Here is a 19012-nt window from a genome sequence, read left to right as displayed (position 1 = left end):
CTTTTTTTCTCCCTCCCCTCCGCTTACCACGTTGTTTGTCCCCTCCAAATAAAATTTCAATTTCACTGGATTTGCCGCCCCCCTGGACGTGCCGCCCTTGTGCCGGGCACGCCTTGCACGCCCGCTTACGGCGGGCCTGCTTACATCTTTTATCTTCAATTTCTGGGTATGTATTTGTATGTTTATGAGATTTTTTCTCCTTATAAGGGTAAAATATAAAGCGTTGAATATTTGTTAATCATTCTAGAGCCCTGAGGATGATTTTACATAAATCTAAACTGTCGGCAAACTGCTGATAGATTTCTCAAAAATTTCCTATCTATACCAGAGACAATCTCTTGTAAAGACAAGAGGCAGAGGCCTATACCTATAAAAAGAATCTAAATCTAGGAATGTTCACCTTTGGTAGCGTACACCACTGAGCTAACTGGTTAATCAACATCAATACAACTAGGCCATAAACGAAATATAAATGAATTCACTCACAACTCTCTAGTCTTGTATGTGTCAAAAGGTGAGGTTAGGTTAGGCCAACACATGAGTTGACAATCCACTCTAGCAATTAGCAATTGGAAAGGAACTTTTCATCTGTTAGAATCTGCTTAGAATGTATGGAAGCTCTTAATGCTTTCAGCAAGTTATACCAAGTAGTGAAACTAGGGAAATTCATCACAGCATTTCCGATTCATACTAGTTCTTTTCATTTTAAGTTTAATCCTCAGTGGGGTTCTAGAAAGAAAAATAGAAATATAAAGCTGAAAAAATTGTATTTGGGAGAAATGGCTGATCCAGAAATAGAGCAAATACTCTCACCTTTGAGGGCCCTAGTCAAAGAACAAGTGAGTTCAATTTTCTACAATAGTAGAGAAGATATGATTCTGATGTTAATGTGGTGAGTTCTACATAGTGTTCACTTTCTTCTAGGGTGACTTGGTGCGTAGCCTTAAATCAGCTGGGGCACCATATATTGAAGTGAAAAAAGCGGTGGCTGAATTGAAAGCTCGCAAAAAAATCCTAGAAGATAAAGAACTTAGTCTATCACCCAATGTTACTTTTGATAGAGCAAGAATGGAAGATTTATTGAAACGAAGGTTTTTTTATGATCAGTCATTTGCAATATATGGTGGTATAACAGGCCAGTATGATTTTGGGCCTATGGGATGTGCTTTCAAATCAAATATACTACAAACATGGAGACAGCACTTTGTTATGGAAGAACATATGCTGGAAGTTGATGCAGTTACTCTTACACCTGAACCTGTACTCAAGTGAGATTTTTATAGAAACTAGGATTTTAATGTTTTTTGTGGCATGTATGTGGGTATAGTTTTAGACCTAGTAATGTATTGCCTGGTCGTCTCCTAATTTATTATTGAAAACTTTGCGGACAATATAGATGGGAAAGGTTGAATATAATCTTTGTCCATCAAAGACAACCTACATTTCTCAGAGAAGTCCAAGGTTAAACAGAAGAGAGCCTGTTGAATGATTGAATAACACAGTTAACATTCAGCATGTATTCAGATTGAGCGATGCAACCTAATTATTTACACAGTGATTTAATTGCAAGATTCTTCATCTCCACCACTGGAGAGAGTAGATATAATTACTTTGAGGACCAGACCATATATTGATAGGTCTATGGTTGTAGGGGATGAGAACTAACAATCAAATATCAATCTTGAATTTTATCTTTTCACTGTTTGGATATCTACCAGGCTATTAGAACATCTCAAGTGTCAACATGTTTTTATGGGTTGTCATGTTAAGCTCCAGAGCTGCCCAAATTTAACATCTTCCACCCCCTCCCCCATTTTGCACCTTTCTATAAGCAGGCTGAGATGAAAGTGAAATTATTGTGCTCTAAATTACAGGCTGGGCAAAATTGGTAATACCTGAACTACAACTTTTTAACCTAACAAGATAGAGAAAAATGAATGTGCCATTCATGTCGTCTTTTTTCGAAAAACTTAATAAATAATGCCATCAACTGCATTCCACTATCTTCTTTTGTTTTCAAGTTATAGGCCAAAATTGAAATTTTGGCAAATTCAATTTTGATCATTATGTCCCTTTCTTTTTGTGCTAAGATGTTGAAATAAAAACATTATGGAGACACTTTTCCGATAACAATCCAGTGGCGTACTATGATTTTTTTCAAACAGGTTTAGTTGCTGAGCTATAACATAAAGTTGTGTTTCTTCTTATGAAAACAGTAGTTTAAAATGACTTAGAAAGAATCGCCATTTTTTTCTTGTTTCAGAAATACATCATACATCTCACTCTTTCAAGTCATTTCAAACTACTGTTTTCATAAGAAGAAACACAACTTTATGTTATAGCTCAGCAACTAAACCTGTTTGAAAAAAATCATAGTACGCCACTGGATTGTTATCGAAAAAGTGTCTCCATAATGTTTTTATTTCAACATCCTTGCACAAAACGAAACGGACAAAATGATCAAAATTGAAATCGCCCAAATGTTATTTGTTGAGCAATAACATTAAGATGAGTTTTTTCTTAGGAAAGCAGTAGTTTAAAATGATTTAGAAAGAATCGTCATTTTTTTCCGTTTCAAAAATACATCATAAATCGCCCTCAGTCTCTTTAAACTACTCTTTTCCTAAGAAAAAAAACATCTTTATGTTATAGCTCAACAAATATACCTGTTGGAAAAAATCATAGTACGTCACTGCATTTCCATCAAAAAAGTGTCTGTATAATGTTTTCATTTCAACATCCTAGCACAAACAGAAACTGAGATATTGACTAAAGTTGAAATTTTAATTTTGGCCTATAACTGGAAAACAAAAGAAGATAGGGGAATGCAGTTATGGCATTATTAGTTTCTCGAAAAAAGACGACCGTAATGTGCCATGCATTTTCCTCTATCTCGTTGGTTTGAAAAGGTTGTAGTTCAGGTATCGGCAATTTTGCCCAACCTGTACATAAACTGATCAACTTCGATAGATTATGTTTAAATATCTAGAAACAAAGTATGTGTTGCTCAAGGTATATCAGAATAGAATCCAACATATAAATATTAACAAATGTTACAATTCAATTCAATCTAGTCGCATACAATCCTCTGGAGTGCCAATTGTGGTCTTTTTTAACCTTCTCTAAGCATCACAACGCTCACACCAACAGAAAAGGCACGGATTCTACTAAATTTAGTGAATGCTAGTGCGCGCTAGGAAGTAATCTCCCAGCTCCACCTAGTAGTATAGGTCCAACTTGATTCTGTTATCTTGCATAGAACCTAATGGCGAATTCGAGTTACGAGTTGTTCAACAGGGTATTGTCGAAGAATTTACAACAAAGATAACAATACAATTTGAAACTATAGCTGCAAATAACTTCTCCACTAATTCTTCAACTTGTTAAAGTATCTGCAGAGGTTCCTATGACTTATTCATCAGATAAACAACGTTTTCGCACTAGTTGAAGGTATTTCAACTCATCTTCTTTCTAACTTTACCCATTGTCTATGTTTCGCCACTGCTAGCGATACCAGTTCTGTCAATTCAGTTTGACATTAAAAACACAGAAAACAAAAGAGAAAGACCCGTTTGCACCAAACGCGCTTAGTGTTAAGTGTCCCTTAAAATGAACCCTTAACTTAAATTACGTTGCACCAACTGTTAAGTGACGTTTAAATGGCTAAAGCTAGCCTTAAATTTAAGAGCTCCTGTAATGACCACTCAGATATTTAAGGCCGGGATTCTAACCTAAAATAATTTGTTGAACTCATATACTGGCTGCAGAACTGCTGTGGTTTTTCTAATTACGTCAAGTACCTTTTATTCGACAATCCATTTCATTATCAATCATAATGCTAATTCAGCAAAAAAAAAGTTGTCACTCTGCTGACAGGACAATAAAGTTAGGTAAATGAAATGACAACGATCATCAGCAACCGGCCCACCAATGAAAAGGCTTCATTAGACTAGAATGAAGTTGCACCAAAATAAAAAACTGAAATATCATTAGATATGAAAACTTAAGGGTCCCTTACTTAAGATTCTGTTAAGCCGCAGTCGTGCAACTGACAATAAAATTAAGCGTCCATTAACTTTAAACTACGCTTAGTTAAGTACTCATTTTAAGGGGGATTGGTGCAAACGGGCCTAAACCTTTTTTACTCTTTTCACCCATTGCCAAGACGGTGCAGCTCATGCCGCACCCGAGCTGAGTATCTTTACCAAAAATGGATCTTGTTATGGACCACAGACACCTAGCCGACAACGGACGAAGGTAAACCATTCCAAACAGCAAATACACGGTTCGTCAAAAAGTGCTTCCCCTGGACAATTCTGAAATTTTCCTTCCGGAGCTTGAACGCATGGCCACGCGAACAACCATCCGAGCTAACCGAAAATAAATGTTTGAGATCTACACCAAAGATGCCACGAAGGAAACGTAACTAAAAGATCGCCTCTAGTCTTCTTTTCTACAAACGTCGACAGATTCATGATGGAAAGTCCCTCCTTGTAACTCGGACGAGAAATACCATACGTTAGATGTGTTATGCGGCGTTGGACATTTTCGAGGAGCGAAGGATCGCGACACAGAACTGAGCACCAAACTGGACCGACGAACATACATTTTGTAAAGGGCAGTATCGGCAGGATCGGACCCAAAACAGAGCCTTGAGGGACCCCACTTAAAACTGGTGAAGATACCCACTTGACCGCTCGAACACGGAAGGATCGATCGAACAGACAGAAACGCCCTGATCCAAGAAAGGATATGACCACGAATGCCAAGTTGTTTCAGCTTGTGTAGAAGACGATCGTGGGGCATACGGTCAAAGGCACGAGAGAAATCCAGAAATAAAACGTCGACCCGAGAATCCTTCAAATATTTCGACCAGCAATTTATACAATCGAGAAGATTGGTGATGATCGAACGACCGGGTAGGAAGCTGTGCTGGCAGTCTGGGATCAAACTACATTCAAGTACAAACTCAAGAATGATTATCCTCTCGCAAACCGTCGCCACCGCTGACCTTGAGGTCACCTGTTGAGGAAAATGTTGGCCGATCTGAATATGCGGCGCTAAAGCAATAATGAACCGCATATTTGGAGCTTGATATTCTCTTGCCTCGATATAAACAATGGATTGATGGAAAACCTTTTATAACTGTGAATAAAATGTGTCGTGTTGAATTGTAATCTTGTAAACACACTAATGACTAATGGTTCACTTGTTATGTCGTTCGTTATGAATGGGTCTTTTTTATATTAAAACATGACCACAAAGGAAAGATTGTTGTGGTTTCAGAAAATTTCGTAAATATCTTGTTGTGCCTACACCACCTCGTCGAAGATGCGAAATACTTCCACGTCAGGAAGATGCATGTTGGTGGACATCAAAGCTCGGACGGCTTCGTAAACGGTTAGTCCGGCTCAGAAGAATCTTGACAAGAGCACGCAAATCTAATAGGAAGGATACTGAGGAATGCTTTCTTGAATATAAGCAGGCAAGAAGAAATTTGAAAAAAGAAATAAAGAAAAGCAAAAAATTATACTGGCACTTCATTCGTATATTCTTAGATAGCAATCCATGGCACACTTCATACAGGTTAGTAGAGGAAACTACCTAACGGAGTACTTCTCATCGTTGATTAAAGGCCCGATCACACGATCAAGCTATTTGCTCAAACTGGAAGTTTGTGCAAGCTGGATTGAAAGTGTGAACGCAGAAGCGCAATTTTCCCTAGCCAGATCGATTGGCTTATGTAAAGTCTGTCCTGGACAAAAAATAGGCTCTAGGATTAATTGGCTTGAGTGAAGTATCTCCTTGAAACAGGAGAGCTTGAAATTGGTGCTTTCGAATTAATGTCCGAACTTTATTTCTGCGTTCACACGTTCAATGCTGAAAGTCGGATTGAACGTGATTGAACAGTTTTTTTATCAAATGACTCGAGCGTGCAAACGCGCTTTTGTCTTCCTCAAAGAATTTCATTGGAACCATACTCATAAGCAAATTGAGTAGGAGTAGTTGTAGCAAAACGGGTCTTATTTCCAAAAACAAAACTGCAGGAGTCGCATGAAAGTTTTCCATTAATAAATTATATAAATAATCGTGAAATGTAATATTTTCATTAAAAATCGTATGGGAAGGTAAATAGCATAAAATCTCTTTGATAAAAGGATTGCATTGTCCAAAAACAAAACTGCAGGAGTCGCATGAAAGTTTTACATTAATAAATTATATAAATAATCGTGGAATGTAATATTTTCATTAAAAATCGTATGGGAAGGTAAATAGCATAAAATCTCTTTGATAAAAGGATTGATTTCTTGTATGGGGGGCTGTAGCCCCATAGCCCTCACAGACCAGCCGCCACTGTTTCCAAGAGACTTACTCAGGCTACAAAAAAAGTAAAAGCTTCGGTATATACTATTCTGTAGGTAAATGCTAGTACAGGTCTTGCACCCTCTACGAGGGGTGGACGAAAGTTGGGTTCTTTAAATGGCAACGCTAACCTGATACCCTTTTTATTGCTCTCCTAATAGAAAAATTGTATTTAACCACATAAGATATGAAAAAATTAAAGTGACTTTTCCTGAACAGTTTTATTCTCTTTCATTGTCAGTACGAATGTAGCTTGTTTATTACTGTTAGTGAAAGATGAATCCAAAAGTTCTGAAACAAACATATCCTTTTTTTTAATATTTGAGAAATATCGTTGGATTCACGATGGAAAAAATATCAGGAAAATTTATTCCGGTCACAAAGGGTTAATGTAGGAATTGCATTTACTTGCCAATTCACCGAATAAAATACGTATAAATTACTTGAATGAGGATTTTTTTTGAAGTTGCCCTACGACGAAGTCATGTTTTCAATTATACTTCAGAAACATTAATCACTCCTGAAGTGTATGTCACTGTCACGAAAAATTCCTAGCAGTGTGTAAAAGCCTTCATACCAACAACACCGCTAGAATACAGCATAATGGCTCTACAACCGACCATTTCTCAACCAACTCTGGAATAAAACAAGGCTGCGTATTAGCGCCTTTACTGTTCAATATTTTCGCGATAGCTGTATCGATAATTGCTGACATGAGCATGCCCGTAAGAGGTGTTGGGATAAGATTCAGATTTGATGGAGGCCTGTTTAACCTGAAGCGCCTCAGAGCAAAAACCCGTACCAAGTTTATCACGGAACTTCAATATGCAGACGACTGTTCACTCATCGCTAGCAGCTCAGAGGATCTACAGATAATGATGGACACCTATAAACATATATACGAAGCTTTAGGCCTTAGACTCAATATTGATAAGACCAAAATCCTGGTGAGTCCGCCAGAAAGCCTTCAAACAGATATCAGCCTGGACAATGAAACTCTAGAACAGGTCGAGCAGTTCAAATACTTGGGAAGCTTCATAAATACTAGGGCTAACCTTGACACGGAAATACACAACCGTATCAATTCGGCATCACGGGCATTCTGGAAGCTGAAGGACAGAGTGTTTCAAAATCACGACCTCAATCTGAAGACCAAGACAGCTGTTTACAGAGCAGTGGTCCTCCCAACGCTTCTTTACGGAAGCGAAAGCTGGACTCCCTACAGGCGACATATTAAACAGCTTGAACAGACGCAGCAACGTCATCTAAGACAGATAATGCACATCAGATGGTTCCACAAAGTTTCGAATGCAGAAGTCTTGCAGCGCGCGAGTTGTACAACAGTTGAGACTCAAGTAACGAGGGCCCGACTCAGATGGAGCGGCCACATTCTGAGGATGCAAGACACAAGACTCCCCAAGGTAGCTCTATACGGCGAACTCACTGAGGGAGCCCGGAAACCAGGAGGCCAGTATAAGCGGTTTAAGGATACACTACATCAATCCCTAAAATCAGTTAATGCCAACCATAACTGGGAACAACTAGCGTTAGACAGGTCACAGTGGAGGTCTTTGGTAAACAGATATAATGGAGAATCGAGAAGGATACAGCGGCGGCCAGATCTGGTTGGTGACTATCCATGCCCTGAGTGTGGAAGGATCTGCAGGTCACGGTTGGGTCTCTTTAGTCACAGGAGGGCACACAGTCGCAACTAGCACTAAGAAATTACTTATAATAATAATAATATAATAAGTCTGTTCGAATTTTTTTTTTTTTTTTTCTTCTTCTTCTTTTTGTAGATTCATTCCCGGTAACGGGATACAGCAATGAATGAATGAATGAATGTATGTCACTGACCACAGAATACATAAAAAAGTAAACATTCGAATTCAATGAGTTGAAACGTTTCATATCTAGATTGAAAAAAGGTAAAAAGAAATCGTGCATTATCATCATCCTCAGCAACTAGAGGCCTTTCCATTTTTGAGACAAAAAGTTGCTGTTCAAAAAACTCAACTTCTCTTCACTCTTCGTAGAGTGTACATGAAAAGTTGCATTATTCAAAATGAAAATTTACCTGTTCGATCGAGCATTTTTCTACGAAATAGTGAAAACAGATATCTATATGGATATTGTGCGTTACTTTTAAGTCACTTGGAATAAATATACGTACATATCAAGTGATGAGAAAACACCTATACAATTATTCATGGTGCCATGAGTTTGCGATCTCAATATAATGCCATTCCCAATGATCGGTCGATAATTGCTAGTAGGCAACATGAAGAATAAATCTAAAGGAGCTGCAAAATTATTTACTTTCAAGAGACGTGTAAACAAAAAGTGCCTGTAAGTATTCTTCATTTTAGGAAATTAATTCGTGATTGAACTAAATTTAATTGTGAGGAAAACTCAAGAGATCCACACATTCTTAGAGAGAAAATTCTAATTGGGATTTTAGTTCCAACTCAAATCAAATTGTTGTCATCTCTTATAAGTGAAAGATGATGAGTCTTGAATTGCATTTCGAAAGAGGCAATTCTACACGTTATACTTTTTTTAAAAACATTGCTCGAACCCCCTTCGCTGTCGCTTCGGTGTAAATCGCTGATGAAGATATATTTGGAATAATTCAAGAGATATAATGAGCGGAAAATCAACAAAGCTAACTACGAAAAATGGGAGGGAAAAAACTAAATCACAAAGTAATAATAATTGATAATCAAGAATGATTAACATCATAAAATTAATAAGCTTGTAAGTAACGAAAATCCTCACGAAGAATAAAACAAAAGAAACTTCTATTATCGAAAGATTGGCGGAACCCTCCTGAAAAAAAGAACAATCCCCCATTAGCCATTTCAAATAGAAATTACCATATACAGGGTGTTTTCAAAGGTAAGGTTTTTTTGACAGAAGGTAGAAGTCGTCAAAATACGTCATTTCACAAAAAATTGTCTACATAAAATATTAACGAAGGCTGAGCTACAACCCCTAGAATTTCAACAATATTTCGGAAAAACGAAACAAAACCTAAACATATGGTTGAGAAATGAATGATTCAGAACATCCGAGTCTATCTGATTAGTTCGAAAAATTTTTGTACCTTGCGATTCGGAGTGGAAACACAATGCTATTATTGTTACCCTACTTCATCCCTTTTTTACGACGATTGTTGGAAGGTTCGAACAAGAAGAAGATGGTGATGACCATCATGAAAAAAGTTATATAGTGATGAATAATTTAGATGGATTTTATTGGTGAGATTTTGAACTAATACTCTATTTTTTTATACTTGACCTTGAGTATTTTTCTTTCAAAAATGAGCCATTTCATAAAATCGTTTAAATTACTAAATAATGAGAAAAGTTCAGCAATCCTAAGTTATCATATTCATTCTCACCCAAAAATCGAAACCATATGGTTGAGTCAATCATCACGATATAAGTTTTTTCCCATTACTTTGCCATAATGCAGTCAGTCGTATTAGGATCTATCTCACAAAACATTTTTAATTTTTGTTCAACTTTGTCATTTTGAAAGTTTTGTAGAGGTGATTTTTGCTGGGACGCTCTATTTTGACCAGTTCTACCTTCTTCAAAAAATGATGTAAATTGAGAAGTGCGAAGCTCAATCGCGATGTATACATATAGTTCCTACTTAAAATTAATTGAATGATTATCAAGTATGATGAAGGTTTCAAAGAAAAAATAAATGAAATCGGTTCAGCCGTTTTTAAACCAAGCCATGAAAACACAAAATACACTGCGCAAAAAAATTTACGCACATTATGAAAATCTCAAATTTATTCTACAACTGAAGGTGTTCTCAATGATAATTATTTTTATCAGAATTATGCATGCATATGTTATCCACTTTCAACGATTTCCTTCAATACAGATGTTTTTTCCCAGCAGGAATAAAAAAAGATGATATTATCAGATTTTGAATGTATTGGCACCATTATAAAATCAGTTTTTCTCGATCAATTCTGGTGATCAATACTTTTTCTTTCATTTGATTTTCTACACTCGATAGCTATGCAACGCGAAACACGCAAGTTGACCCAAGAGGAATGTGCCCAAGCGGTAGTTTTGCGAGAAGAAGGGTGGACATACACAAGAATTGCAGAAAGGTTTGGAGTTTCCCATACAAGTGTGTCCAGAATGTTGCAGCGATTCAGGGAGACAGGTATGAATGTCCGACGACCAGGACAGGGTAGACCACGGGTAACAACTGCCATTCAAGAACGTTACTTGAGAGTTTCTTTGTTGAGACAACGGTTTGCAACCGCTCGCCTCCTTCAAATTCAGCTTGAGCAAACTCATGAGGTGCAAATTAGCACTCAGACAATAAGAAATCGCCTCAGAGAATATGATTTTAGCCTCGTGTCACGGCAAGAGGCCCAGCTCTTACCCCATCCTATCGAAGGGCGCGTTTGGATTTTGCGAGAGAGCATATCCATTGGGAAGAGGCCGATTGGGAAAGAGTTCTCTTCACAGATGAGTCTAGATTCTGCCTCTACCATTGTGATCGACGTTCCCTTGTATAACAGACGTCCACATGAAAGATATGCTCAGTGCAATTTCCTGAATACTACTGGTTTCGGGGGAGGATCGATTATGGTATGGGGTGGAATATCTTTGACTGCTCGCACAGACCTAGTGGTCGTTGATAATGGAGCTATGAATGCTGATAAGTATATAAGGAACATTCTTGAAGAGCATGTAGTGCCATTTGCCCCATACATTGGTAAAAATTTCATTTTTATGGACGATAATGCCAGAACCCATCGTACGCGCATCATTCAGGAGTACCTTGAAGAAGTCTCTCGAATGGAATGGCCAGCAAGAAGTCCAGATCTCAATCCGAATGAGCAGGTTTGGAACAACTTCAATAGAAGGCTGAGAAGTTCAGAAAATCATCCAGCTACTCTTAATGACCCAGGAATCCAACTCGGAGAAATCTGGGAAGGATTAGATCAGAACATTTTAAGATCACTCATTTTGAGTATGAACCGTCGTTCCCGAGCTGTAATTAAAGCAAGGGGTGGAAATACCAAGTATTAAATCACTTATCAGCATTTCAGTATTTTGAAAATTGTTCATTTCTCTTCTTTCACATAATATTCGGTGAAATCCCGAATTGTTCTTCCATTTAATGTGTCTTGTTCAAAACTTTCCCGAGAGAACATGAAAAATAAGTTATAAAGTCAATGTAGAGTTAACTTTCATTAAAATTGAGATTTTCAGAATGTGCGTTAATTTTTTTTGCGCAGTGTAGATAACTTCATACGAGTTAATTTCCTTTTTACAGAATAACCTGATTTGTTAATATGTGCGACTATTAACATACGTTAAAAATTAACATGCAGCTTAGACTTTACAGAATAACCACCTATCCAGAACTGGATAGAGCATGCTAATAAAATATATAAGGTCATTTCGATAAACTGAGATAAAAGCATTTACTACTTCTTTATGCATATGGCCCATTATGATGGCTTATATTCACACGGATAACGAGATGATGTCGAGTTAGGTGAATCATTCAAGTGATAATAGCCATAATATGCCAGTGAAATATTTTAATTTATCCACGGTTGTAAAATCCTATAATTCTAAAATATCTCACCTCGTTATCAATAATTTATGTATTCATTTCGGGATCTCAATATATAGGTACTAGCAACAACGGCAACGTCTGGCAATTCAAGTATTGCTATAGCTATAGCAATACCTAGAGGCGGCTCGTTCTATGATGCAGAAACACATAATAAATTTAGGATATCATTATAGGACATCTCATTATTCATATTTCAACATCGCTCTTCAGTCATAATTTCGTTTCTTTTTCATGTGCACTAAGAATCATTTATAGCATAATTTCGCTCCATCATACATAGCTTTCTTTCTATCGGACTACGAAGTCTCACCTATTTTCATATCCCACATCTCATTAGCCCTCACATCCAGAAGACAAGTATGGTTAGATGAGGCGAGCCTCTGCGCTCCTTGTACAGTATGCCTTATTTTATGTACGTTTTTTTTGGATAAAAAAATACATACTGGAAAGATTATTTTGAGTCAACTCTTCAGAACTTCAGGACTTATGCACTCAAAAGGTTTCATTCCGAAAGAAAGAGTCGCAAATCAACTTATAATTCTTGAATTATATTTGAATGAGTAGAATGTATGAAGTATAAAATGTTAATGTAGGTAGTTAGAAAAAAAAAAACTTTCTTTGACTCCCACATTTGCCAGCATTCAAAACTCTCTGTATTTTAGAGCTTCAGGTCACGTGGATAGATTTGCTGATCTCATGGTGAAAGATCTGAAAACCGGTGAATGCTTCAGATTGGATCACTTAATAAAAGCACACCTTGAACTTGTGTGTGCTGATAAAAAGACATCATCGCAGTTGAAGGAGCATTGTGAAGATATCGTAGTGAAGGTACCAGTATATTAATTTCCATTCTTTCCTTTTCAGAAAGTATTTTTTTAGCTTGATGGTATGAATAAAGATGAAATGGCTGAATTGCTGAAAGAATTCAATATTAAGAGTCCATTGACTGGTAATGACCTCACTGAGCCCATCGAATTTAATCTGATGTTTTCCACCCAAACTGGTCCTTCAGGTCAGACCAAAGAGTAAGCTGTGGAATATTGGATATACAACTAACTTACTCAATAATATTTTTAGGTTTCTAAGACCAGAAACGGCCCAGGGTATCTTCGTTAATTTCAAGAATTTGTTAGAATTCAATGAGGGAAAACTTCCATTTGCAGCAGCGCAAATAGGTAAATATTTCATAGTTAATCCGAATTAGATAGTCATAAAACATTTTCACTTCAATCTGAATTACTATTACGTTCTATCCTATATATTGGGCACAATAGGTTTCAAGGTTGCAGTGCAACGCAACCTTCTTGAAAATCTATAGTTAGTAGTACAATTTCTGCTCCTTCATTTTAAATAATCACACACAAAAATTAATCCTCCATATACTAAGGCGGATGATCTATCTGTTGATACTCCGAGTAATGTTGCTTGGTTGGTTCTATTTAGATCGTAACATTTGTCTATTTATATATATCACTTCACTGGAAGAAAATAATCCTTCATGAAAATTAATATATACAGGGTGTTTCATGAGTCGTTGGCCATAGCACAATGGTGAATGCAGGTCATCCAGGCCTTTCAGAAAACTTGCTTGTTTTGTATCATAAGGCTATTAGTTTCGGAGATACGCGGTGATTCTTGAATATTAGCCTAAATTTGCGAAAGCCGTAACTCTGGAATGCAAGGTCCAATTTCGATCAAACTTTATGGGTTTGTTCACTTCAGAAAGCTCTTCCAAACGGTTTATGAAATATTAATATTTTCAGGGCAATACTCAGAATATCCTGATTTTTCACTCAAGCTCCAAAATCTATATTTCTCACTTCCCTTACAGAAATTTCGTTATTACCATAAAAAACTACATAACCCATTTTAAGGAATTCAGTTTTCACTTTGCATGGCACACTTGTCACAAAAGAATTCGAACCGGACGAATTAATATTTTATATCATTTTTTCGAAATACGGTCCTGTTATTATTTCTTTGGTGATATTATTCATTGTCTTCGGTCGAGAATTAAAAATTTTCAAAATTCTGTTCAGCTCTGTTTCATTTTAAACCCTCAGTTCCTACTGAGTGTGCGTGAAAAAGTGACAGACACTTCTAAATTCACGGGAGCATTTGCGGCAGAGGATAGAAGAAGCCTGTGCAGAAGTTAAACAAAATCCCGATATGATGAGAAGAGCAATAAATAATCTGATTTCAAGAGCTAGGAAGAGATGGAAGAACTCCATTTTGAACATCACTTATGATAGTAAATTTTCATTGTTGAAGAATAAATTTTATGTGTTCTATGAAGCAAATATACTTACGGATTATATTTTCCAAGATAGTTTTACATCATATGTATGTAAATTCAATATGTAATTTAAAAAAAATTCACAGCTCGACCTTGCATACTTTCAAACAATTTTTTACGAACACGCAGTATGTGCTGGGGGTTTAAGATGAAGAAGAATTGAACAGAATTTGAAGTAATTCAGAATCACGACCTTTGTCGTGATAGTAATCTAGTAGTTATTGTCCTTTGACAATAACTACTATCACCGAAGAATAAAAACAGAACCGCATTTCGAAAAAATGACATAAAATATGAATTCGTCCGGCTCCTATTCCCTTGTGACAAGTGTGCCATGCGAAGTGAAAATTGGATGTTGTTTTTCATGTCAATAACGAAATTACTGTAAGGTATGTACTGCCCTGAAAATATTTCATGCGCCGTTTGAAACAGCATTCTGAAGTGAACAAACCCATAAAAGTTGATCAAAATCTGACCTTGCCGTCCAGAGTTATGGCTATCGCAAATTTAGGCCAATATGCATTATTCACCCCGTATCGCCGATAGTAATAGACTTAGGATACAAAACAAGCATGTTTTCTGAAAGACCTGGATGACCTGCATTCACCATTAGGCTATGGCCAACGACTCATGAAACACCCTGTATATCTTTAATATTGAATTTTTTGAAACTCAAGTTTGCCGGCCAAGCTGTCTACTACCTGACCTGAGCTACCTACTAATACCGGCGTTCGTAAGGGGCTGGACGGTTAGTAGGAGGAAGGGGCATTAGCGTATGTTTGCGTATCACATACATACAGAAATGGTCCTCATCACACTTTATTTTCCTTTGTGGTCCGTAGGTGCATAATGATAGCACATCTGGTGTTGTATAATATCAATTGTGGATTAATTGTCATGCGTTTAAAAGCCTTCCTACAAGAAGTTGCTAACCGTCTCGGGTGTTCTCAAAGTAGTTGGTAGAGCGTGGAATCGCTATAGTACAGAGAAACTACTGCATATACTCATGAGAGTGGAAGAGCAAGAGCTACTACACAAGATCGGCTAATATGCTTAACTGCATGACGCAATTGCTCATTCCGTCAAGCTACTGGTGGGATATTTTTTGGTCAAAAATCCGGAATAGGTTGCAGCTTTGATTCGACGGCAAGAAGATCAGCCGGGCACCCGCTTCATCAACAACGGTCCAGAATTGTCAACGACTGTATAGAAATATATGTCCTTAACCGAATGCAGTGGCGCGCTGCCTCTCCACACCAAAATTGTATTGAACATGTCTGGTCTGCAATATCACAGCAAATACGCCGTAGACATTACAACAGCTCGCCAAAGCTTCCAAAAATTCTCAGTGAGAACCTCATTGGCACAGTGCCGAATAGAGGAAGGGCACTACGAAGAGCTCGAGATGGCCACAAACGATATTAAACCTTAATTTCAAGGTCGTAGGACGTTAAAAAAAGGTTCCTTCCATTACAGACTCTTATCAGGTAGAATGTTTCGTTCATTTACTATATTGTCACTCTAAAGCAGACTTACTTACTGTTTAGAAGGCCGACTCAATACATTGGTATTGAGGAAATTTGGGATTTACTCGAGCGTATCAGATTAATATAAGAGGAGATACCTTGATTGATACCAGATTAATATAAGAGGAGATACCTTGAACCCTGTAAAGTACCTATACAAAAAATTAGAATTTTATATGGAGGTTTTTGTTTAAGACACCGTGATATAATGGTATAAGAAACACATTGTAAAAACTCGAACGTGTCAGATTAAGCACCACGTTATGTGGTGTGTGATTTAAGCGTAATAAATATGTTTTCTTGTTCTGAAGCTAATGATTCAAGACTAACGGAAAGAATATAATCCGACAGTTCCAGCAAGCCGAAACAACAAAGGTCACAAAAATCAGTGTTTTTGAATTATCTCGTTACCTGGGCGTTTTTGCATCCATTATAGAAGTTGTAGAGCTTAATAATTTCTTCGGAAGAAATTTTTTTCTACATTCAAACGTTTTTAAGATATGGGACGATAAATGTACATTAGACTGGGATTCTACCTCCTTGCTCTTTCGCATATATGGCTAAGCTAATCGCCCTCATCACCCTCTAGTTCGAAAACGATTAAAAGTATGTAAAATTTCTTCAGACAAAAGTTGTATAGAATTTTATTATCTACAACTTTTATGATGAATTAAAAAATGAGTAGAGATTAGAAGGTCATAGAACGTTCTTTTATTTCTACCATCTAATCTTCAAAATCTACTAGGTCTTCACGACGCTCGAGTAAATCCCGATTGAGCATCGTGGGCTCCCCAACTATTACATGTACGCAAATTATCCACTTCAATTTTCGAGCAGTGCATTCATCAATAACAAAAATACTCTTCTCGAATTTTTATTTGTGTTTATATCATTCTTTTACGGCTTAAAGTGCGGTTAAACCGTTCGTTTAATCTGAATTCAAAATCATCGTTCAATGAAATTGGCCCTATTATTATAAGTTTGACCAAGATGTAACCGATTGTTCTGGGTTAACCTCCAACATATCGTCTACAAATGGTTGCACAGAGTGCGAGAGAGCAGATTAACGAGTTTAAAAAAATTGTTAAATTTGGAGGAGAACTGTTTTATTTAATCAGTTGGTAATATAGTTTTTTTCCCAAGTTTAGAAAACCACATCGATAAGATGACGGCCGTCAGCAGCGATACACTGATGAAGTCGAATTCGGAAGTTTTTGATCACTTTTCGGCATATAGCGAGAGGTATGGCCTGGATTTCTTCGGTTATTCCCTACTTGAGGGTGTGTGGAAGCCCTTATCTTTAAGGTTAGAAATTCGCAGATTCTGAAAACACGTAAGCGCGCTGCCCCCCCACGTCCCTACTCAGTGAGATCAGTGGCCCCTGAAACATCTGTCTTGAAACAACTGATGAACTTCGAGATGTGGGCTGTAGCCCTATCTTGCTCGAACCAGATTTCGCCCGGATCGTGTTCTTCAGCACATTTCAGGCTTTAGGAAAGTTTCCAACATCGAAATGTGATGCTGGGAATTGTGACGGTGACATTGCCCCCCTCTTCCAAATAAGGGCATTTCGAATTGAAACACAGCACACCAAACTGTACTTTAGGGATGGAGTGGTCTTTCATGGATTTCCGCAAAGGTGGCCGCGATCATAGAACGGTTATTTTCGTAAAACGTGCCAACGCCAATGCTAAAACTACAGACCAAAGATTATAGAGTTAAGAAGATAGGAAACAGCCTCATATCGCTAGTACTAAAAACCGACTACGTTTTGGCCTGTGTTGCACACAATTGACAATCAGATGGCGCTGAAATCGTACTGTCAAACTGTTAAATAACAGTTTTCTATTTCATAATTGAAGGGCGCGAAATTCGAATTTTATTCCTCAATAAAAGGGCGCGAAATTCCAATTCTATTCCTTTTATTGAATTCGAGTATAGACTTGGTCGAAACCAGAAAAAACATCCTGAGCGACAAAACAAAAATAGGCCTTTTGTTTTTTCATCTACACATTGTTGTGAATCAATTAATATTAATGAAATACTGTGTTAGATTTGCTATACTTTTTATTTGAAATATATAGAAAAATTTGATTGGTACAATTGGTGAATATAATTCACCTTTGAAAACACCCTGTACATAAATAATTGAGCTCTGAATATAGGACACAACAGAACATGGTGAATGTTATATATCAAAGGTGTTATTTCTACACAATAATTTTTTTTTCAGTCAATAAAATCAGTTGATATTTTACAATTTTTATCAGAAATTAATATGAACAAATATTCGGTACAACATATTTCAAGAATTATTTTACATATTAGTTACAGAATTCTCAGAACCACAATTAAAAACAAATTTACATAGGTGTAATCTGTATGTCGGTAAAGATATGTAAGAATAACAAGTCAACTCAAAAATGCGAATAACTTCACTAATAACATGAATTGCATATCAACATAATAATACATATATCCCGCTATAAATGATAAAATTCATTGATGAATTGAAATACGTGTATCTATTCTAATGTATAAAATTGTAGTGTCTGAATTGTTGAATGTCTGACTTTCTGAAGCGGGGAGGCATTTAATTAATGAATCAAAAAGTTTGCGAGACATTTGCCCCAACAGCAGTCCAAATTAAAAATATAGAAGAGGGCTCATTTTTCACAAAACGGTGTGTAAGAGCCTAGGAGTAAGTGCATTTTATTTGGTTTTGAGAAAATCAGATTTATAGTTAAAAATTATTCCCAAATTCGACCTGTTGGTTTCTCAAGTACCATCCTCAGCTTGTCCCACCACTTACTTACTTTTTCTGCTCAGTATTTGGGAGATGCAACCTCAGAGAATCTATAATGACTCTACTTATTCCAGGAGAAACTTTTTTACTGCAGTTCACCAAGTCAATGTCTTGACATACTGAAAATCCTATTCACTTCAGAGTACTGAAAATAAAAATCAATCAATATCAGAGTCACATTGTACGAGTTTCAATACTTACGTTCCCATTTTTATGGTAAATTCAAAAAACTTATATTCGGAGAATCTTTTGTACTACAGTTTCCACAGTTTCTCACCATACAATAGTTTCCATACGACCTTTTGAACAAAGATATTTTTCTTTGTTTTTAAAGTTTTCCCCAAGAAAATACACAAAAAACTTTAATAATAAACGACTAAAATGAGCTAAATAAAC

General features: G+C 36.8%; 1 protein-coding gene across 2 annotated transcripts in view; it reads left to right on the top strand.

Moving 5' to 3' along the window:
* Positions 1–524: 524 nt before the first annotated feature.
* LOC123310964 (glycine--tRNA ligase) overlaps positions 525–19012 on the top strand; it is a 35688-nt gene continuing 17200 nt past the window's right edge. Inside the window, exons 1-6 of one of the 2 annotated variants that reach the window (XM_044894690.1) lie at positions 525–839; positions 925–1268; positions 5287–5586; positions 12651–12816; positions 12868–13013; positions 13066–13163. In XM_044894690.1, the coding sequence (XP_044750625.1) occupies positions 612–839; positions 925–1268; positions 5287–5586; positions 12651–12816; positions 12868–13013; positions 13066–13163 (1282 nt within the window). In that variant the 5' untranslated portion in view covers positions 525–611. The remainder of the gene's footprint in view (positions 840–924; positions 1269–5286; positions 5587–12650; positions 12817–12867; positions 13014–13065; positions 13164–19012) is intronic. The other variant, XM_044894691.1, reaches the window with a different exon arrangement.

Source organism: Coccinella septempunctata, chromosome 4 (assembly GCF_907165205.1).
Source record: "Coccinella septempunctata chromosome 4, icCocSept1.1, whole genome shotgun sequence".
Lineage (NCBI taxonomy): Eukaryota > Metazoa > Arthropoda > Insecta > Coleoptera > Coccinellidae > Coccinella > Coccinella septempunctata.
Note: the sequence above shows the minus strand (reverse complement) of the source record. Positions and strands in the feature narration are given on the sequence as shown.